Genomic DNA, 22,700 nt, shown 5'->3' with positions numbered 1-22,700 from the left:
TAAAATGCAGTGGCTGAATCTAAGAATCATTTCAACATAACCTCCTTTCTGAAAGGGCCATGCCAGCAAGTCGGTCCTGTGCTTGGGTTAACTAGTTTCTTCATTCCAAGCTGTTAGCACAGTCTGATGGCCTGGAAGATTTGTCATTTTTTTTCTTCTTTGTTATTCAGACACTTTTGGAGCCTTTTAGATGGAGAATAGACGTAACCCAGACATAGTTTCCTTATCATTAAAAGATACCAGTTGTTTTTTGTGCCCTAAAATTCTTAGAAACGAGTTGCCACTGAAAAATGTATCCTCAAGAGGATCTTGCTCTCATGGTCTGGTCTGCAGACCACCAGGGCATCGCCAGGGAGGTCGTTGGAAATGCAGACTCCCAGGCCTGCTCAATCCAAATCTGCATCTTCAGCAGATCCGCAGGTGATCGTGTGCACAGTAAAGACTGAAAGGGTCTGCTTTAGGGTAAAGTCGTTCCTTTGAGGCTGATCTTTAATGATGTCATTTTGAATTCAGAAGTGAACACACAGCCCCACGGCTTTGCTTTCTAAACAGTAGTCTGCTCCTGTTTTAATGGAATATACACCTTTAAAAATTAGCCACAGAATTTTCCAGCCACAACGGTAGGAGTGTATCTGGTTTTATTTAGGAAGCAATTTGCATGTGATCTGGACCGCTGGTTTGCAAACTTTTTTCTTTTTTGTTTTAAGGTACGAGGCTACCCCACGTTATTGCTTTTCCGAGGAGGGAAGAAAGTCAGTGAGCACAGTGGAGGCAGAGACCTTGACTCGTTACACCGCTTTGTCCTGGGCCAAGCGAAAGACGAACTTTAGGAACACAGTTGGAAGTCACCTCTCCTGCCCAGCTCCCGCACCCTGCGTTTAGGAGTTCAATCCCACAGAGGCCACTGGGTTCCCAGTGGTGGCTGTTCAGAAAGCAGAACATACTAAGCGTGAGGTATCTTCTTTGTGTGTGTGTTTTCCAAGCCAACACACTCTACAGATTCTTTATTAAGTTTCTCTAAGTAAATGTGTAACTCATGGTCACTGTGTAAACATTTTCAGTGGCGATATATCCCCTTTGACCTTCTCTTGATGAAATTTACATGGTTTCCTTTGAGACTAAAATAGCGTTGAGGGAAATCAAATTGCTGGACTATTTGTGGCTCCTGAGTTGAGTGATTTCGGTGAAAGAAAGCACATCCAAAGCATAGTTTACCTGCCCACGAGTTCTGGAAAGGTGGCCTTATGGCAGTATTGACGTTCCTCTGATCTTAAGGTCACAGTTGACTCAATACTGTGGTTGGTCCGTAGCATGGAGCAGATTGAAATGCAAAAACCCACACCTCTGGAAGATACCTTCGCGGCCGCTGCTGGAGCTTCTGTTTCTGTGAATACTTCTCTCAGTGTGAGAGGTTAGCCGTGATGAAAGCAGCGTTACTTCTGACCGTGCCTGAGTAAGAGAATGCTGATGCCATAACTTTATGTGTCGATACTTGTCAAATCAGTTACTGTTCAGGGGATCCTTCTGTTTCTCACGGGGTGAAACATGTCTTTAGTTCCTCATGTTAACACGAAGCCAGGGCCCACATGAACTGTTGGATGTCTTCCTTAGAAAGGGTAGGCATGGAAAATTCCACGAGGCTCATTCTCAGTATCTCATTAACTCATTGAAAGATTCCAGTTGTATTTGTCACCTGGGGTGACAAGACCAGACAGGCTTTCCCAGGCCTGGGTATCCAGGGAGGCTCTGCAGCCCTGCTGAAGGGCCCTAACTAGAGTTCTAGAGTTTCTGATTCTGTTTCTCAGTAGTCCTTTTAGAGGCTTGCTATACTTGGTCTGCTTCAAGGAGGTCGACCTTCTAATGTATGAAGAATGGGATGCATTTGATCTCAAGACCAAAGACAGATGTCAGCGGGCTGCTCTGGCCCTGGTGTGCACGGCTGTGGCAGCTGTTGATGCCAGTGTCCTCTAACTCATGCTATCCTTGTGATTAAACACTTTTACTATCTCCCTTGGGAATAAGCACATACAGGATTAAGCTCTAAGACAGGTGTTTGTCCTTTTACCATCGAGCTACTTCCCATAACCACCACTTTGCATCCAACACTCTTCACCCACCTCCCATACGCAAGGGGATGTGGATACTTGGCCCAAAGTAACTGGTGGTAGGAATCTTAGAAACAAGACCACTTACTTATACTGTCTGAGGCAGAAGATAGCAGCATCTCGACCAGCCTCTGCCTTAAAGGAAATCTTTATTAATCACGTATGGTTCACAGATAATTCTTTTTTTAAAAAAACCCAACCTCCTAGAGAAGCACAACTGTCAAGAGTGGCTTCAGCTTTGCATCACGAGTCTTGTATTCCAAGAACATCAAAGTGGTACAATTTGTTTGTTTACACTATGATACTTTCTAAATAAACTCTTTTTTTTTTTAAAGTCTGGTCTTTCCTTCAATGTTACAGCAAAACAGATATAAAATAGGCAATAAATTATAGTTTATATTTACAAAAAAAGCTGTAAGTGCAAACAGTTGTAGATTGTAAATGTATTATTTAATCAGTTTAGTATGAAATTGCCTTCCCAGTACATGATTGTGAAAAAGACATTTAGAAAATATTCTAAAATTTAATCTGAGCCTCACTTTGTACAAGGGAAATCATGATTTCCGTTCATAAACAGCATGCTCATCCCCCTAACACCATTCTTATAAGCTGGGCACCCTCATTTTATTTTCTTTGTTGGTTCTAACCCTGTGGCGTGGTATGCTGTATAGTAAAAAGGCAGAGAACCACTTTACTGAAATAGATACTAGAGCCGGCAGTCCAGAAGTTAATGTGCTGGTCAAAGAACCGTTCTGGTAAAGAAGAGGTGAGCATTGCCTTCACGTGTTACACGGTTACCACACCCCTTGTAGCCTCACCTCAGTATAATCAGTCTACTTTTGGTACTAGCAAAGAGTACAGCAAATGGAGTATTGAGGTGTAGAAATGGTATGTTTTGGCTGAAATAAGTGTATTTTCACACCAACAAAACTCCAGCACGAACATACAACAGCAATGACTGAGACAAAGGCGCCCCATGGAGCCCTGGCTGTGGCCTGGGCTGTGCGTCCTGTGGACTTCTGGGAATGAAACCTGAACACAGAGGCGTTCCTCCCACTTCCCCGATTTCTGTTCTCTGTAAAATCTACCTTTGATAGACAGTACTGAACCAGCTGACCCTTTAGCCAAGAATACATTTAACTCCTTTGAGATTATTTTCCCTATTTACTAACAAACACCCCAAATAGCTTGATCTACAGCTAAAACTAATTTTGGTGGGTTTTTGGGGGAGGAGGGTAGGAAGAGCTTCACGGTTATGTTTCTGCAGTTACCAGACCTTATGCTACAGACATCCAAACTCAGCTTGCTACAGACCAACAACTACTCACGTCATTTACCAAGTGAGCAAATTATTAATGAGGTCCTTTAAAATCTTCTTGGGTAATAAGGCACTGGCATGAGATAGTTTCAAAGTCTCATCGTCCCACCTCCAACTGTGCTTCCGTGTTTTTTAAGGCAGATGTAATCTAGGAATCCAAGGCAGAATGTGTGTCCCCAGCATCTGGTTTCGAGTTAGTGGCATCCACAAGCTCTTACAACCATATTCCTGTATTTTTTCAGAATGACATTGGAGTTGTCATCAAAGTAAAGAACCGAGATGGCATTTAGCTTAGTTGGCGCACAGCACGGTTTGGGGACATACTCGGGGTTCATAAGGTGAACCTGTTCCAAAACAGAAGGGGAGAAGGTACCTTAGAAATGACACCTGGTCTTGGCTTACTCCCACTTACAAAACAAAGTCTCCGAGAGCTCACCAAGGTCTGCACAATCGCGTGGTTGGTTGCATTCATGTGTGCGTTGAGTGGGAAGGAGCATTCTCCATCACAGTAATTGGCAGCATAGCCCTTGGGTGCAATGATCCAGTCCTTAATTTCATGCAAAGGAAGCAACAAAAGATGAGCATGCACTTCTCACACTATTTGTGCTTTTCAGGAATGCTGTGAAAAGGTATTTTTCACATTGCACAGGCAAGGATACAGATGGAGGAAGGCTTAGGAATTTGTCCAAGTTCACATTCAAGTGGCAATGCTGGGAAGTGAACCTGGTCCATCTGACCCCAGAGCCCTTGCTCCTTGCAGAGGCCCACAGGGCCTCAGCTGCTACCTGGAAGCACGTAGGTTGCCAGCAATAGGTGCTTGGACCCAAGCAAGCCTCTCCAGGAGCCCACGGTGCTCCTGCGGAAGTAGTGCCACCTGCATATGGAAGCTACCTTTTATTGCTCACCACCTGTGATTAAAGTTGCTGCCTTTCTTACAAACTAGTGATGGTTCTCAGGTACGAGGCAAACGTGTGCTCTTCTGCATCATTTGGTGAGCTGGTTTGCAGCCATTGGAGATGTTAACCATTAGGTAATTTTTTTTCCAACCCTGTCTGAATTAAAATTTGTTTAAATGCCCAAATAAATGTATGTCCTATGGGCTTTGAAAGGATGAGGTGAGAATATTGGGAAATGCGGCTATTGATTTTTGAGGGATCACACAGCTCAGGCACCCTAGGAAGGTGTTGGAGCGCCTGGTGCCCCACAGACTAAGCTTCCTCTGCCTTACTCCAGGAGCCTGAGCATTTGGGAGGGCTCCTCAGGACTTCCACAGAAGGAAGCAGCTCAGCCTTCAAGCTCTGGGTGTTTGGTGATGGCTGCCACCATTCAGATTAGAGTAAACTGCTGAGAAAGGACCTTTGTCCCCCGTGTCCGGAGAACTCACCTGCCATCCCAGGTCTTGGAAACTCACATACAGCTCATGCTTCCTGCAGGCTGTTTTCAATTCACTGCTGTTGTAATCTGTTGGAGGAGATCAAAATATGCACCCATCAACTCATTAATTCCTTCATAGAGAGTTTACCACATGCCAGGCTCTGTGCTAGGCTCAGGATAGCCTCCTAGATACAAGTGTGGTCACCCAACAGCTACATCAGGTTCCTGACTGTTGGCTTGAATGTCTTACGGAGTCCGTTTTGTCTACCCTGGGGTCAGTACTGGGAGCAGGGTGACTTGAATGGACACCCTTAAGCAACAGAGGTGTGTTGTGAGCCCTGCTGCATGCAAGGCCTATGGAGGCGTGGGCCGACTTGCCCAGTACACCCCGGAGGCGCCTGACTGGGAAGGCATCACATTCACATGATCAGACAACGCTACTAGGCAGGATTTGCTGCAGTCCAAACAGGGAGCATTTTGAAACTGCACAGGGGCTTTCAAGACAGCTGCCGGGCCAGAAGAGTATCCTGAAGGAGGAGTAATGGTGGAGTGGGGCCAAACCAGGAGGCCCAGGAACGGGGGAGAGGGAGACACCATGCAGGGGCAATGCTCTCTCTGGCTGTACTCCCACCTCACTGCCAGGGTTGAGCTCTTGTGTGCTGATGCAATAACACTAAGCCAGTGGTTCCTCAGGAGACTCTGCTGAAGTGCATGTACCCACCCTGTGCAGCACAGGGGCCACTAGCCTGGCTTAACTGAATCACCAGCAAGAGCACTGGGGGTGCCCCGATTCACTGAGGCCCACTGGAGCGACTCTTACGTGACATGCCTTCTGCCTGGCACGACGGCCAATAGACGGTAAGTCAGACATGGCTTTCCTCCCTCCAAGAACTCAGTGAATGAAGGGGTGGTGTAAAACAGACACACAAATAACTCCAATACAAACCAGAACATGGATGCTACGGGCAAAGGCCATAGGCAAATATCACACAGGCAAGGGCCATAGGCAAATGTCCCTTCAGAGAAGGGACAGTTCAGAGTGGGAGTGAGAGGAAGAGAGAGGAGTTCTGCTGGAATGGATTTAAGGATGTGTCAAGCAGGGTCAGATGAGATAAAGCTGGAAAAATGAATGGCCTAGGCTGCCAACCACAATGCTTCGGACTTCCCACCAGAGGCACAAAGTGAGCCTTTGCAGGGTTCTGAGCTGCAGAGCAGCATTTCCCGCTGTGATTCAAAAGGGTTAATCAATCTGGAGTTGTGTTGGAGAGTTCGAGAGAGGACAGAGAGAGAAAAGGCAAGGAGAAGGCTTTAGAGAAAGGTCATCTAATGTGGGATGTCAGTGGGTGTAAGAGCCTAGGTCATTTGCAGGCTATCCCTTCCCTTTTCAACTACATAAGCCAGTAAGTCACCTAATTGTTGAAAGCCTGTTTGAACTTGATTTTCTAACTTCTACCTCCCAGTCTTCCTGGCTCTGAAGCAGGAGAGAGCGTGCAGATTTCATTAATTTTTTTTTTTCTTTTGAGACAGAGTCTTGCTCTGTTACCCAGACTGAAGTGCAATGGCACGAGCTCGGCTCACTGCAACCTCTGCCTCCTGGGTTCAAGCGATTCTCCTGCCTCAGTCTCCCGAGTAGCTGGGACTACAGGCGCGAGCCACCATGCCCAGCTAATTTTTTGTATTTTTAGTAGAGATGGGGTTTCAACACATTGGCCAGGCTGGTCTCGAACTACTGACCTTAAGTGATCTGCCCATCTCAGCCTCCCAGAGTGCTGAGATTACAGGTGTGAGCCACCATGCCCCACCAGATTTCATGATTTTTTAAGGAAAAGAGACAAACAGTGACTCAGGCCAGTGGCCTATACTGGGAGAAGAGATGGGGCAACTTTTTTAGGTGGTTTATAATTCTAAATTTATTTATCCTCTCCACCTGCCTATGTTACCCAACAGAACCACCCTGCCTGTAACTTTAAGGACCCCAGAGAAGCCCTGGAGGGAAATTTTCACAATGCAGGACAAGGACTCTCTCAGTAAAAACAATCAACCAACTATCACCATGAGACAGAAACTTCCTACTGAAAAGAACCCCTGAACAAAAATGAATCAGCCACACAAAGTCTCTCAAGAGGATGGCTGGAATGCAAGGGAAGACCCAGAGGACCCCAGAGACTGTGGATAAGAGTCATCTGGACTAAGCTCTAAAGGAAGAATACCAAAACAAAACAAAACAAAACAATAACAAAACTAAAAACAAAAACTAGAGGAAAAAAAAGGAAGAATACCTAAAATAATGGAAGGAAGAAAAGAAGGACTAGAAACCTTAAAGCAAAATTATGGGGAAAAAACATGAAAAAAGAACAGGTAGATGTAAAAAGAGTCAAATAGAACTTTATAAAAACCATAACCATTGAAAATAACAATGAAATCAGATTAGATATAACTAAAGATCAGATTAAACAGGTTAAACATTAGTTGTCTAATTAACAGATTAAACAGATTACTTAACAGATTAGTTATACATTAAACAGATAATCATCAAATTACACATAACTGAAGACAGAATTAAAGAAATTCAACAGTATATTTGAAATCTCTTCAAATATAGCACAGTCAATTGGCCAAAATACATGACTCTCTCTTTGTAAAGAGACATGGAAGAGAGAATGAAAAGTCCAACAAATTTCTAATAGGAATTTCGGAAGACAGTAATAGGGAGTAGTAGTATTTGAAGACATAATGACTGGGAATTTTCTACAACTAAAGAAAGGCAAACATCTTTAAGTTGAAAAGGCCAAAGAGTTCCAAGAGGATCAGATAAATTCTTATCTAGCCACATGTAGTGAAATTATATCAAACACATAAATTCTTAAAAGTAACCCAGAGATAAAAAGAAAATTACTAAGAAACACAAAATGGATAGCAAACTTAACAAAAATACACATTAAAAAATTAAATAATATGAAAATGATGCCATCAAACCTAGAATGCCATACCCAACTGTAGTGGATATTTACTGCTTTTGCTACCCAGCTTTTGGCAACACTTCGCATGTGGGGGAATGCCTAGATAGGTGGGACTCAGAGCCCCATTTCCCACGACAGATAGCTCCCCTCTTTGTCCCCTAGCGTCTGAAGTACGGACTCATGACTTCATCAAAGCCAATCAAATGTCTCCACCCTGCAGTGTATAACCTGAGGGAGTGACTCAAAGGTGAAATCAAGAATGGGGAGTACGGCAGCCAGTGTCTAGGGTGATGACCACATTGGAGGGATCCAAAGCACATTGTTCCATGACTAGATCTGAGCCTTGATTTCCTGAATTAAGTCTCCAGCCTTTTTGTTGATTGGGTAAGTTCCCTGGTACGCTTTTCTCTCTCATTACAGTCTGCTTCTACTGCATGCAATCTAGAGCACTGTGATAGTTAATTTTGTATCAACTTGATTGGACTATGGAATGCCCAAGTAGCTGATAAAACTTTTTTTTTCTGCAATGGGGTTTTGCTCTGTCACGCAAGCTGGAGCACAGTGGCACAATCATGGCTCACTGCAGACTTGACCTCCTGGGCTCAAGCAATCCTCCCACTCAGCCTCCCAAGCAGCTGGGACTACAAGAATGGGCCACCACAAACTAATTTTTAATGCAGAGATGGGGACTTGCTATGTTGCCGAGGCTGGTCTTGAACTCCTAGCCTCAAGCAAGCCTCCTGCCTTGGCCTCCCAAAGTGCTGAGATTACAGGTGTAAGCTACTGAGCCTGGCAACTGTTAAGACATTATTTTTGGGTGTATCTGTGAAGGTATTTCTGGAAGAAATAAGTATTTGAGTCAGTAGACTGAGTAAAATAGACCTGCCCTCACCAACACGGATAGGTATCATCTCCTCTGTTCAGGGCCCAGAGAGAACAAAAAGACAGAGGAAGGGCAAATTCTCTTTTATCAAGCTGGGCCATTGTCTTCTCTTGCCCTGGGACATCAGAGCTCCCAGTTCCCAGGGCTTTGCACTTCAGGACTTATACCAGCAGCCCTCCCCAGTACTCAGGGCTTTGACTTCCAACTAGGACTTACACCATTGGCTCACCTGGTTCTCAAGCCTTTGGACTCAGACTGAATTACACCACCAGCTTTCCTGGTTCTCCAGCTTGCAGACAGCAGCTCATGTGACTTCTTGGCCTCCGTAATTGCCTGAGTCAATTCCCATAATAAATCTCCTCCTATATATATATCTCTCTATATATCCTATTGATTCTGTTTCTCTGGAAAATTCTGACTAGTAAAAACCCGGACTAGCTAAATTATTATTCAATAGTTAGGGCATAGAGAGTACAGGGTGGCAGTGTGCTATCTCACATAGCGTTGACAAGCTTGTCTGGATTTTTTTGTTTTTGTGGGTTTTTAAGAAATTTTTGAGACAGGGTCTCATTCCATTGCCCAGGCTGGAGTGCAGTGGTGTGATCATGGCTCACTGCAGCCTCCAACTCCTGGGCTCAAGTGATGCTCCCACCTCAGCCTTCCGAGTAGCTGGGTGTACATCACACACCTGGCCAATTCTTTAAATACTTTGTATAGATGGTGTTTCTCTATGTTGCCTAGGCTGGTCCTGAACTCCTGGGCTCAAGTGATCTTCCTGCTTTAGCCTCCCAAGGTGCTGGGATTACAGGCGTGAGCCACCTCGCCTGGCCTTGTCTTTCTGTTAAGGTATCTTCTAAGCAAAAGAGGAGCCTTGGGAGTGAGGCATGAGGCCATCTGGGGTGAGAGAATTTCCTAGAGTGGGAATGACAATGTGAAGGCCCCGAGGAAGCAGCCTGCTTCACCTATTCCAGGAACAACCATGCGGCGGCTGTGATGTGTTTATTAGCAACCCACATCCTCTATCAACCTCCTGAGCACACAGCCAGATGACATTTCCCACTGCAGTTAGCTGTGGCCATGTGCCTGGATTCTGCCCATGAATGTGGGGAAGAAGGGATGTGTGGTGCTGCCAGGCCTGGCCCTCCTAACCACCTGCCCCCTACCCCATCAGCCTTCCACTCACTCTTTCCTCTCCTGCCAGCTGGGTGCAGCAGGGGAGTCTCCTGAAGACCCCAAGGTCCTAACGCCCTGCGCTCCTAAAGGTGTCCTGGGTTAGATTAGATGATAAACTGCATGATCACACTACTTACAGTCTTAGCCTGGGATTTTCCCCATCCAACCTCATTCTGCTTGTGAAGTAAGCTTCCTCCAAAATACCGTCTCGCGCTAGGGACCAAAATCTCCATGAAGACCATCTTGGCATCATTTGGTCATGTAAAAAGCAAAGATTTCTACAAACAACTTTCTTTCCCAGGTCAAGCAGACATGGGCAGTGTGAAAATAATAAATATATCTCTGGTCTTTGTCCCCAGTTCCTGGCATCAAGCTTTGACAACCCTTGGATTTTCTTGAGTGTCTTTGTTATGCTCCTGCGGCCCTAGATTGTACACGGTGAACCCCACACACTCTCTAGGACCTCATTAGCTTCAGGATGGGGGCTAGTTACCAAAAAAGCCAAGCACAGGATTAGGGGGTTGGAACTTTGGCTTAGCCTGGCCTCTGGGGGGCTGGAGATGGAGTTCAATCATGTGACCAATGATTCAATTGTGCAGAGCAATTAAACCCCACATAAAAACTCCAGACACTGAGGCTCAGTGGAGCTTCCAGGTTGGTGAACATACTGATGTTTCAAGAGGATGGTGCACCCAAAAGGGTGTGGAAGCTCCAACCACCCATGCTTATCCCCTTGACCTTGCCTAAGAGTCTCTTCATTTGGCTGGTCCTGAGTCATACCTCTTATAATAAACCTATGATTGTAAGTATAGCACTTTCTTGAGTTCTGTGAATTGTTCCAGCAAATTATCAAACATGAAGGGCGGTAATGTGAACTCCCAAATTTGTAGGCAAGACAGACAGAAGCATGGCTGCCCTGTGGACCTCACTTGTGCCTGGTGTCTGAAATGACAGTAGTCTCCTTGGGGACCCTGCCCTTTCACTTGGGCCTGTGCTAACTCCAGGTGGCATCAGAATTGAACTGAGGCCAGATGTGGCGGCTCATGCCTGTAATCCCAGCACTATTGGAGGCTAAGGTGGGAAGACTGTTTGAACCCATGAGTTTGAGATCAGCCTGGGCAACACAGACCCTGTCTCTACAAAATATAAAATTAGCTGGACATAGTGGTGTGTGCCTGTGGTCTCGGCTATTTGGGAGGCTAAGGTGGGAGGACTGCTTGAGCCCTGGAGATTGAAGCTGCAATGAGCCCTGATTATGCCACCATACTCCAGCCTGGGCGAGAAAGCAAGACCCTGTCTCAAAAAAAAAGAAAAAAAAGAATTGGATTGAATTGCAGGACACTTAATTGGTGTTGAAGAATTGCTGGCAGAACACAGGCAGAGACCACCACTTCATGTCTGGATTTCCAGTTTCTTTTTCTGCTGGATGGAACCAAGATGACATAGTCAAAGGGCTTTGCTTCTAACTTCACCAGCAGTTCTGGGTTTCTGTGAACCTGCTGTTGATTTGACTCTCTCAATGCTCAACAAAGAGAACCTTCTCTGGAAGAACAGCTATTTCTTTTAGCGCCAGACACTGGCATTTTTGTTGTTAAGTAAGGATCAGGGCCAGAGAGAGGAAAAGGAGGAATTCAACTCTCCTGTTTTTCTTCCTACAGATACTCTCAGGCCATGCTTAAATTTCCTTATAATTCCATGTTAAGTGCTGGCAAAGAACGTATAAATATTTGTGAAGGTTGATGCTCCTTGGAATACCTGTGTCTGCCACTCAGGGTCAGTACCCTGGGTTCTGCATGGAATTACACTGACACACTTTTTTTTTTTTTTTTAAACAGATTGACAGATTACAGAAAAACCTTTCCCCTCACTCCCACTGCCCTTGGTATTGGTTTTGATGAATGGGCTGAAGAGGGCCAGTGGAAATGTATGTGGTGACAATTCAACAGGAACATGGTCACTCCAGTGGGACAAAGAGAGGTAACACAGCTTTGCCCCAATGGATTCACCAGTCAAGGGCAGGGCAGAGAAAGGAAGTGAGACAGCTAGAGAGAGGCAACAAACCAAAAACCAGAGAAGCTGACCCAAGACAGAGGAGCCTCCCCCACCACCCCCGCCGCCAGGACAGAAGCTCTCAGTGTGTGACTTGTAGGTGGCCTGTGCCGAATACTGGGGATCATCAGGGAGTTTCTCTAAAGTGCGGAGTTCTCAGCTCAATCCCAGACCCATGAGTCAGAGCCACTGAGATCAGGCCCCTGGCTGTCCACATGCGCCTGTGACACCAGAATTGGAACTGCTGCCCTCTAGACAAGAGGCTCACACACAGGTAGCGCTACTGCCCTGCTGAGACACAAAGTCTGTCTTGGGACCCCAAGGCTCCCCAGCATCCCCAGACACAGCTGCAGTCAAGGCCCAATATTGGTCCTGAGAGACATTTTCAAGGGCTCTGGCTTTTTCAAAGTTGAATACACAGTGAAATCTGGTCCCCCTCAAGGGCAGGGGCACCAGCCGCCCAGAGGCAATTTTCCCCCTCAAGACAAGGCCCCAGGTGCTCATCCAGGGCAACTTGGACAAGCAGGGCCCAGCCATAGGTGGGTTTGGGCAAAAAACTGTTGAGTGATCAGGTGACACAGATGACAAAATCCAACAATCATAAAAGCCCCCCAGGACGAATTCCTTCCATAAGCAGAAGGTAACTCCCTGGCCTGCTCTTACACAGGCAGAAACATTCCTCTCGCCAAAGATTTTTGAGCTTTGAGAATATATCAGATGTTAATTGCCTTCAGCAGCACGGCTTTCAGTCCCATTTAATAAACTGCTTCCGTAGGGAAATCTTCAGGTACAATTAGTATTAAAAAGCCCAAATCCTTCCTCTCTTCTCCAAATGAACATTACAGATATTTGAACATGGGTTTTAAGTGGAGATTTTTCTTTTCTAGCACCAGAGTTGACTTCTAATTTGTCCTAAAGCCACTGAAGCAAAAACCATGATAAAATATTCTGCTTTCCTTTATAACCCCTCAATACACACACACACACACAAAACTATTTGTAGGAAAAAAATGGCTTTGGACATGAGATGTAAATGGGTTTCCTCTCACAGTGTGGGACAGGCAAGTGGGGCCCATGATACAGGAAGCTTCTAAAACTCCCTTCGGGGATGGAGATGAACTCTAAAGATCCAAGACAGGCCGGGCGCGGTGGCTCACGCCTGTAATCCCAGCACTTTGGGAGGCTGAGGCAGGTGGATCATTTGAGGTCAGGAGTTTGAGACCAGCCTGACCAACATGGTGAAACCCTGTCTCTACTAAAAATACAAAAAATTAGAGGGGCATGATGGCACATGCCTGTAGTCCCAGCTACTCGGGAGGCTGAGGCAGGAGAATCGCTTGAACCTGGGAGGCAGAGGTTGCAGTGAGCTGAGATTGTGCCACTGCACTCCAGTCTGGCAACAGAGTGAGACCTGTTTTTTTGTTGTTGTTGTTGTTGTTTTTTAAAAAAAAGATCCAAGACAGACATGCCTGTTTCCCCTAAGGAAGGTTCTTCAGCAAGACTCTCCATGATCTGTAGTGGAAAAGAAGGTGGCAGAGACAGGCACCATCCCCCTCAGAAGGAGAACAGAGTTGGGCAGAGAGGTCCCAGCTGTGGTGCCCAAAGCGTGTCTTTATGAAGCCTTTATGTTTCCAATACGTTGCCTTCATTTTTCCAACACTTTGCCAAAGGGAGGCTTGCATCTCATTTAGGCCTTCTGCACGATGAAATCAGTGGTAGAGAAACAGGTAGAAGTGTCCCATCCATTCCCGATGGCGGGACCATGTGGAAGTACCTGCCATTTTCTACCATAAGAGACCGGGGTGTTCCAATCCAGAATTCACCTCGGAATAAAGCATCAGGTCCAGCCATGGCTCTGACATCCCTCTCCCAAGCCCCAGGTGTGTCTTTCATTATCTGTCATTCCTCCATGTTACCTGGGGGCCAGTACACCTGGGAGGGGTTGGGGGCTAACTTGAAAGGAGCCATATGGAGGTGCATTTTTCTGGAGTCCAGCGGATGGGAGGGAGGACACAGTGATGGAGTGAGTCTTCTTGTCCTTGAGACACAACTGAGCTTTCACATCTGAGAGTCCTGTTCTGAGGGTGGTGGTGGAGGGGCCATAGCTCCCTTCCTGGGGGCCATCAGGGGTACATGCTGCAGCTCCCAGCACACACGCCTCTGGCTGATCCCCTTTCTCTGTCCTCTAGCATCTTCCTGCCCCTGCTCCTCCTGTTGCAGGTGCACGTTCCACACAGGCTCTGCTGAGCTCCTACAGTCTGCTCAGTTCTGGTGGGGAGTTCTCATCTCAGTTGCTAGGCCTTGGACCTGACAATCAGCTTCCTTGCTGATAGCCTCTGCTCCCCGACCTTAAGTCCTGGTCTCCCCTGTGATGACTGAGGAGACTTTCCATCTATAGGAGAAAACAAATGGGAAGGCTGCTGGGGCCCATGTGACAGTGACGGGGCAGGGCATCCTAATCGTCCCAAGGCAAACCGAAAACTGCAGAATAGCTCTCTCATCCAGTGCAGTGAGGACAGGGCACCCTTGGCCCCAACAGAAGGCGGCTAGCTGGGCTGGGACTTCCTCACAGAAGCCATGTCCCCAGGCAGCGGCACATGCACTGTATACATTGCCTATACCCCCAATGCAGGGGTCATACCCCACACTAAGCATAACATCTGGGTTAATTCCATCCAGCATCCTTTTTATCTGGCCCTCCTGAAGAGCCACGCACACAGCGAAGTGCAAAGGAGCCCACTGTTGGTTAGCTCTGAAGCTCAATCCCTATATGCCATGACGGGCCAGTGACAGGCAGGCTTCCCTGGCACTGGAGGCCAGGAGAGGCCCATAGGTATGAGACCCAGAGGAGAAGGGAAGGGCGCAGCCACCATCCTGACTCTCAGGCAGGCATTGTGCGGGGAGGCTGCACCGCGGGGCTGGAGGGCCACCACGCAGCTGCTGCTGTGAGCATGACGGGGCTAGGGCGCTGCAGCAAGCCTGTGGGCTCCCAGGGCGGGTGCGCCTGAGTCACGGCAGCCAGAGCCAGCCTGGGTCCCAGTGACCCTGCCTGCTGTGCTTTGCAACTTCAGTAGAGGAGGACAGCGAAACAAAGGGCAAGACAGGGAGAAGGGAAACAAAGGCAGGGGAGAGAGAATGTCAGGGACACCACAGAAAGCAGGTGAGAAGGAGGGAGAGGGAGAGAGGTGGGGAGGGAGAGGGACAGAGGTGGGCAGGGAGTCGTCTCCTCACCAGGGCTTCTGCAGAGGGGCCACTTGGCTGCCCTGGGCTGACCCTGCAGGCCCTGCCAGCTCAGCCGGGTGTCCCCGCTCAGCAGGTCACACAGAGCCAAGAAAATACCAGCATGGCAGGGGACTGGACAAAGCGGCATGCTCCACATGTATTTCCCAGCTTTCCTGAGCTCAGGCTACAGACTCTTCCCAAAGGAAACTTGTTTTTTAGAGGGAATAATTCACTACTTTAATTTCCCTTCTCTCCTAGAATGACAAGGGTGAGGGCCACATAGAGGTCGTTAAAGTGGCACCTCTGTCTTCATGGGCCTGGCCGCTCTTTCCATATCTCTGGGCCTTATCGGCCCCATCTTATCCAAAACAAGCCTCTCGCTCCCACTCGCCCAGCAGAATCAATACAGCCATTGAAGAACGCGCAGCAGGTGCCAGCTCCTTGTGTCACCGACACTACGGGAGGCCAGGGACCACACTGGGGTTTTGATTTCTGGTGTCAATAATCTCCTAACAGTTGATAGGGCTGGGGTGGGGGTGGACAGTTTGATCACAGTCTAGATTTTGTTTATAATTTGGATGGTCAACATTGAGAAGCAACAGTGAGGCCCTATTTTTTGGTTGCTCCAGGAGATTTCAGGATCTCATAAGGCCCCATTTAATCTGGGTGGGACTTTGGTCTCTTTTCAGCCTTTGTCTTGATTCTAAAAGAATATGGAACTGTCCTACAAATAGACAAAGATTTCCTTTAAAAACTTAGCTCTAAGACCTTCTGTGCTCTAAGCACCTTCTATACTCTCTGCCAATTCCTAGACTGAGTCTCCTGGCCCCAGTGCCCTCCCAGGGTTGGCAATGATTGGGAATGACTTAGGCATCTCACGGTACCTGCATAAGCTGCTTCTTATTGCCTTTTAGAATTGTTGCCATTTGCACATTTGCAAGGAGTGAACCTTGGGAGGAGGTAGAAGGGAACTTTCCAGTCTGTTCCATTCTTTGATAGCCATTATCCTCGAACAAGAGTTGTGCATGATAGAAGTGAAGCTTTTGATTCTAACTTTTTTTTTTGGTGATTCTAACTTTTAGATCACTATTTGCCATGACTGTCCTCCATGTCTATGGAGAATTAAGGTTTGATTTCATATAGGAAGCCCTGAACCAAACTCTACTTAAACAAGACATCTGCAAGCCAAGCTGCAGGCCCTAAAAGTTTAAGATCACAATGACAAATCACAATTCCCAACTTTCCTGGAGAACTAGAAACTGCTAGTTCACAGTCTTGACCTGTGTCTATTCTTCCCAAGCTTTGAATGTCCATGGTGGACCGACCCAGTCAGCTCTGGCTATCCCCAATCCATGGAAGCCAATGGTGAAGTAGTGAGGACACTGTAACAATGAGACCTCCAGTCTGGACTGGATTTCCTTGAAATGTATAGCACAAGATTGCACAGTTATAATAAAGTACTCAAACAGCTGTTTTGCAAGAGATGACTCCTGGTTAATTTACGCTGAAAGCCTATTGAATAGTCCCAACCGGGAAGCTTAAAGGACAGAAGATATAAACCATCAAGAAGAAGGTCAGGAGTATCCCTGAATGTACTAGAGCCACAATTTCCCCCAAGGTCCTTAAAGATACATGTTTGGGGGTGGGAAAAGGAGGGAAGGAGAACTTACTCTACGAAATGCTGGCCGGGTGTGGTGGCTCACACCTGTAATCCCAACAATTTGGGAGGCCGAGGCAAGTGGATCACTTGAGGTCAGGAGTTTGAGACCAGCCTGACCAACATGGTGAAACTCCGTCTCTACTAAAAAAATACAAAATTATCCAGGAGTGGTGGTGCATGCCTGTGATCCCAGCTACTTGGGAGGCTGAGGCAGGAGAATCGCTTGAACCCGGGAGGAGGAGGTTGCAGTGAGCTGAGATGGCACCATTGCACTCCAGTCTGGCCAACAAGAGTGAAACTGTCTTAAAAACAAACAAACAAAAAAGAAATGCTAATAGGTGGCACTGATACAATGGCAGACTCATTCCAAAGGACGGACAGGGTCTCAAGAGGCTGCTGGGTCATAGATGGTTGGCAGAGCTGGGTAGTGACAACATAAACATCAAGACTGAAAGAGACTACTCCAATTTCACATGGATCATTAAAGTGCAGATAATGTTTCCAAACTCATCTATCAAAACAAAGACCAATTCTGCCTCACAACAGCAGCAGCAGCAGCAGCAGAGCAGACTTCAGACTTACCAGCTGACCTGAAATTCCTTTAGCTACACCCTCTCAAAAGAGGTCTTGGAAAGATCCGGAAAATTAGCCAAATGAAAATTTAGAATCACCCAATGGAACTTCAAGGCCATTTGTTCATGGACCTTGTCATGGATTGGCCAAGTGGTATCACAGTCCCCCAGAAGATAAAATAGTGAACCCCAAGTGAGAGCTACCATAAAAGAGAGTGAATGATAACAAGTAGAAGGAGACCACCAAACTGGAGCTATAGAACCTGAGGACAGGTGTTGCAAGAGCAGCAGGCTGGTAAGAAATGGAGGCTGAAAAAGAATTGGTAGATTGGTTAAAATCCCCAATGGGGCAAAGACGGCTAGGACCAGGACTAGTCAAACATGTGTAAAAACAATAAATGATACCATGCAGAGGCTATCCAAGCCCCTGGAGAAGTGTAACAGAGCCAACATCCAGCCTTCATTTAGAGCAGCCAGCTGCAGAGAAGCAAGGGCAAGTGAAAGCCATCCAGGGAGACGTCGATCCAAACCACTATCCAGTGCACATGTTTGGAAAGTCCAGCTTGAAAGCCAAGTACAAATGTTTGAGTAGATTTTGGTGGGTGGTGGGGCTCCTGGCCTCTCCCCTGCTGTGCACTAGTCTTGCCGTCTCAGGCACTGACAGCACAATTCCAAAAATAGCCTCTTATTTCCTTGCCACGTTTCACCCTGATGACAGGCAATTTGATGAATGAATGCTAACTTCTTTACCCAGATGTAGGACGATCCCTGGTGGGCTGCTTCTGGTGGTGGTTGTTTTGGTGGAGAACTATCAACTCCCTGGGAGCACGCCACGGAAGAAGGGGGCAGCAGAGACAATGCAATCTTTTCCTTCCAACTTCCAAAAGATTTACAAGCAGAAAGTCTGCCTGCAGTCACGCCAGAGTACACCACTTTTCTGTTACTGTAATGTCTACCTGGTTCATGAAGGCCCAGCAACATCTGGCCTCACAGAGACCCCGAGGGAGAGGAACACCAGACAGGCCATTTCTCCAGGTAGCAGGCCATCTCTCTGGAAATCTTTTCTGGGAATCTCTTCCTCAGCATGTCCACTCCCATTAATGGAAGAATAGATAAGGAAGAAAGAGCCAAAAATATAAAGAAGCGCTTCAGTGGGCCAGACATGAGCAATTTCCCAGATCACTTAGAGGATCTTTGAAGAGAATGAGAAGGGGGGAGCATCCTTCATCGTCATTCTTCCTTGGGGGCCTTTAAATAGGTGAGACCGGAGAGATTTCGTATGAACCCTTTTGCCTTTGTACTACTGAAAGGGACAAAGCAAATTTGGAAGTACTGGCTTGGGAGGTGGGCGGGGGGAGACCACTGAAAAACAGAGATATTTGCACCTATTACTAATTAGATCAACTTGAATATCCATATTTAATTTAAACTCATCAAATTGAAAAAAGTTGAAAGGGACTTGGAAAATAATAATTGGTTGATATTGCTAAAATCAAAATCAGACACAACATCTTTTCTCAATTTAAAAACATTAGTGTGTGCATTGGGTGGGGGGGTACTGAATAAAATCAAGTGAAGTTTTAATTTTAAAAAGCAATCAACATTTCAAGAGATGCCTCTGTGTCTGAGGTCCCAGTACCAAACTGACCACAGTTCATTAATAAATTGAAGCCTACCATTGGCAGACTTCATCATCATAGCCCGAAGGAAAACACTGAGATTATTAACTCTGTTCAGCAGGCTGCCTCTGAAGTGAATAAAGGAAAGCAAGCATTTCTTCTCTTTTTCAAAAACCCCAACCCTGACTGTTTCTAGTGGTGAATACAGGAACGCCCATGCTGTGAGCAATGCTTCCGAGAAACACCAGGATGACAAGAAGCAAAATGTCACATCACACTGGGCAGTGGATCCTCAAGCTCCACATCCAAGTCACTGGTAAAATAGACGGTTGATTTAAGTCGGAACCCAAAATGGAGACACTGCTTCCCAAAGAAGAAACAGGTACTTTGGGAAGTTGCATTAACTCTTCCCAACATGTTTGGCCACCAAAAATGACATTTCTGTACAATTACCTGGAAGAATTAATGCATCTTCCAGAATTATTTTACTTGTTTTCCAGGGATCCCAACATGTGCCCTGAGAACCTACTTCCTACAATGGCATATAAATAATCTTTGAGTGCTATTATGAGCCAGATTTTGATGCTTTTCATTTAATTCCAGCAAATCTGCAAGGCATTCATCATCCCCATCTTACAGATGAGTAAATGGAAGCTGAAACAGATTAAATGTGTCCAAAATCACAGGGTAGCAACCAGGGAAACAAGTTCTCTGACTGCAAATCCCACTGCCAATCTTCACCTTTATGGTTGATTCTCAAGCTATTTAAATAGCCAAAGGACCCCAGAATTTGCAAGCACTGGCATTAGAGTCAGAAGTGTCTGGGTTTCCATTCAATCCTAACTAGCTATGGGACTGGCTGTGGGGAGGGAACATCCACTCTCCCTTCCTCTGGGCTTCCATGGGTGGACTTCCATGCCACTTCCTAAAAACACACTGGGGAGAACTTTTTTTTTTTTTTTCGATGGAGTCTCGCTCGTCACTCAGGCATAATCTTAATCTTGGCTCACTGCAACCTCCACCTCCTGGGTTCAAGTGATTCTCCTGCTTCAGCCTCCCGAGTAGCTGGGATTACAGGCACATGCCACCACACCCAGCTAATTTTTTGTATTTTTAGTAGGGATGGGGTTTCACCACATTGGCCAGGCTGGTCTCGAACTCCCAACCTCAAGTAATCCGCCCGCCTCAGCCTCCCATAGTGTGAGAATTACAGGCATGAGCCACTGCACCCTGCCAGGGAGAACATTTCTGAAGGACCACTCAGCTGACACTCAGGTAGCAGAGCTGGTTTCTCTCTCTTGCCCTTTGAATGTGTCTGTTCTGAGCAGAATGGGACTCACCTTATTCCTTAGCTCCTGGGTGAGCACACAGTTCAGGTCTGGCCAATCAGAGCACTCCCCACCCAGCAGTGTGCTTCAGGGTGGAGGACGCAACCCCAGCCAAGCCAACCGGAGTCGTGCCCTGGATTTCTGCTGAAGAAGGGCTCTGTCTGAGGTTGAGGTTGCCAAGGGTAACAAAAATCCTGGAACCACTGGTTGCCTTCCTGGCCACCATATAGAGATAGTTTTACTAAGAATTCCACCAACAAAGAAAAATAGAAAAACAGAAAAAGAGAGAGATTCCTGATTATCATCTGAGCCCATGGATCCAGCCATGCCTAAAGACAGAACCCCTGGCCAGGCGCAGTGGCTCACGCCTGTAATCCCAGCACTTTGGGAGGCCAAGGCGGGTGGATCACGAGGTCAGGAGATCGAGACCATCCTGGTCAACATGGTGAAATCCTGTCTCTACTAAAAATACAAAAAATTAGCCAGGCGTGGTGGCAGGCACTTGTAGTCCCAGCTACTCGGGAGGCTGAGGCAGAAGAATGGCATGAACCCAGGAGGCGGAGCTTGCAGTGAGCCGAGATCGTGCCACTGCACTCCAGCCTGGGCGACAGAGGGAGACTCTGTCTCCCAAAAACAAACAACAACAACAAAAAACCCTGAACCTCTCCATTAAATGAGCCAAAGAAATCCATCCTAGAGGGCTGAGTTGACCTTCCTTCCCTTCCAGCCAAGAGCACTGACAAATACAAGTTCATATTACACAAGTGTACCAAGTTCGCTTGCACATCATAACCCCCCAGCATAACGCAACTAGAAAAAAGAATCTAGGTGCTCCCAGGGTTTTGATGGGAATTTTAAAAAGAGTTGGAGAAATGTAACCAAACAGAAAGATGCTTGTCTGGATCAACAGGCAGTCATGATGCGGGCAGCCTGAGTCTTCAGGTAACAAGTGTTCCAGGCTGAGGGCCCTCAGAACCCACGCAGATGTTCTGCGACTGTACAAGGTACCATCATGCATATGACACCTACTCGCCTTTGGATTTGCTGTGCAGAAGCTGCCCAACATCTGAGACTGTGGACACAACTTTTGTTCTCACTGAGGCCAACAAGGCTTTCTGGAAACACAGGCTCCCCACAAACCCACCTGAAGCACTGGAGACCCGCGCCACGTCCTGGGACTGGGTAGAGCGATTACGACTCTGTTGTCGGCGCCGGCTGGAGGCTGACCTGGTGGTGCGCACGTGGACCTCACTCACTTTGAAGAAAGCCACCATGAAGGGCTGCTTGTCGTAAGGGCCGTCTCTGCCCACCAGGCCTGCGGCTCGGGGGTGAACGTGGACTCCTTTAATGCAAATCAAAGCATGCATCTCTTTATTCCACAGAAACTTGTTCCTGTAGCTACAACAGTTAAGGGATACTTCCTAGTTTCCTAAGTGCTAATAATTAAGAATGAGTGTGAAGAAGAAGATCATGTATCCCCAAACCTTGCCTGGCACCCATGGGATGGCATCTTTTGGCAGAATCAAAGCACTCCTTTCAAAGTTTCAGAATCACATGAAGGAGTGGCGTGAACTCCTGGGCTCTCCTGTTTCTGCTAGATTATGAATCTGCAGTTATCCTGCCCTCCCTGGTGGACAGATCAGCAGTGGGGACCTCAAGCTGCTGGCTCTGATGCTGCAGGAGGAGTGGGTACTGCAAACCTGTTCATCCGTCAGGATTTAAACAGATGCGCCTGCCTCTCTCTTACTCGCTGCATCCCCCGCTGCCTCTGCCTGGAAAAGCTGTCCTCCCATGGCCATCCTCTTGGAAACATTACCACTCTCCTGTCTCCAAGTTGCCCAAGCCTGTTTTCAATTCCTGTCTAGGAGGCCTCCGGGAAAGGTTTTGGGTCTCAATGCAAGTCATGGGGGATCAGTAAATGAGGCCATCCTGAAGCTGAGGACTTGACTGTTGCCCACGGTTCTATCACAACTGCTGTAAGGGAAATGCATGAAACTGATGACTTGCTGGACGCTGGAGGCTTGCGGATAATAACTTACCATCCCTTGTCACCACGCTCAGCTGAAGCCCCATGTTATGCTGTGGAGTCACAACCCACAGATTGCTAGTGGCCGTGATGTCAAATTCCAGCCAGCCTTCTTCTGAGGCCCATACTACACGGGTGTCCAACAAAAACAGGTCAGGGTCTCTGAAAGAAAGAAAAAATGGCCTGGTAAATAGCGCACTGCCTGAAGCTCCTTCCCACTCTTTCCTGTCTCAGCGTCAGGATAAAAAATACCCGAGTCAGATCACATCTACCTGTGAGGCACAAGCATAGTGACTTGCCATAGCTCTGAAAGGCGTGGTACCACCCAGGACACAGGCATGACACAATTAGGAGAGACAGGCACATCTGATAAGGCGCTTCATAGAAATCAGCTTTCACCCAGACACAGGC

At 47.0% G+C, this 22,700-nt stretch overlaps 2 protein-coding genes across 2 annotated transcripts in view; one reads left to right on the top strand and one right to left on the bottom strand.

The window, feature by feature from the left end:
- Positions 1-2,439, top strand: part of TXNDC5 (thioredoxin domain containing 5) — a 29,287-nt gene extending 26,848 nt beyond the window's left edge. Inside the window, exon 10 of the mRNA XM_016954874.4 lies at positions 708-2,439. Coding sequence (XP_016810363.1) covers positions 708-830 — 123 coding nt within the window. The 3' untranslated portion in view covers positions 831-2,439. The remainder of the gene's footprint in view (positions 1-707) is intronic.
- Positions 2,238-22,700, bottom strand: part of BMP6 (bone morphogenetic protein 6) — a 154,133-nt gene continuing 133,670 nt past the window's right edge. The window contains exons 3-7 of the mRNA XM_003950711.6: positions 22,303-22,451; positions 21,408-21,605; positions 4,808-4,884; positions 3,860-3,970; positions 2,238-3,767 (exon numbers count right to left, since the gene is read on the bottom strand). Coding sequence (XP_003950760.3) covers positions 3,618-3,767; positions 3,860-3,970; positions 4,808-4,884; positions 21,408-21,605; positions 22,303-22,451 — 685 coding nt within the window. The 3' untranslated portion in view covers positions 2,238-3,617. The remainder of the gene's footprint in view (positions 3,768-3,859; positions 3,971-4,807; positions 4,885-21,407; positions 21,606-22,302; positions 22,452-22,700) is intronic.

The sequence above is a fragment of the Pan troglodytes genome, chromosome 5, assembly GCF_028858775.2.
Source record: "Pan troglodytes isolate AG18354 chromosome 5, NHGRI_mPanTro3-v2.0_pri, whole genome shotgun sequence".
Lineage (NCBI taxonomy): Eukaryota > Metazoa > Chordata > Mammalia > Primates > Hominidae > Pan > Pan troglodytes.
Note: the sequence above shows the minus strand (reverse complement) of the source record. Positions and strands in the feature narration are given on the sequence as shown.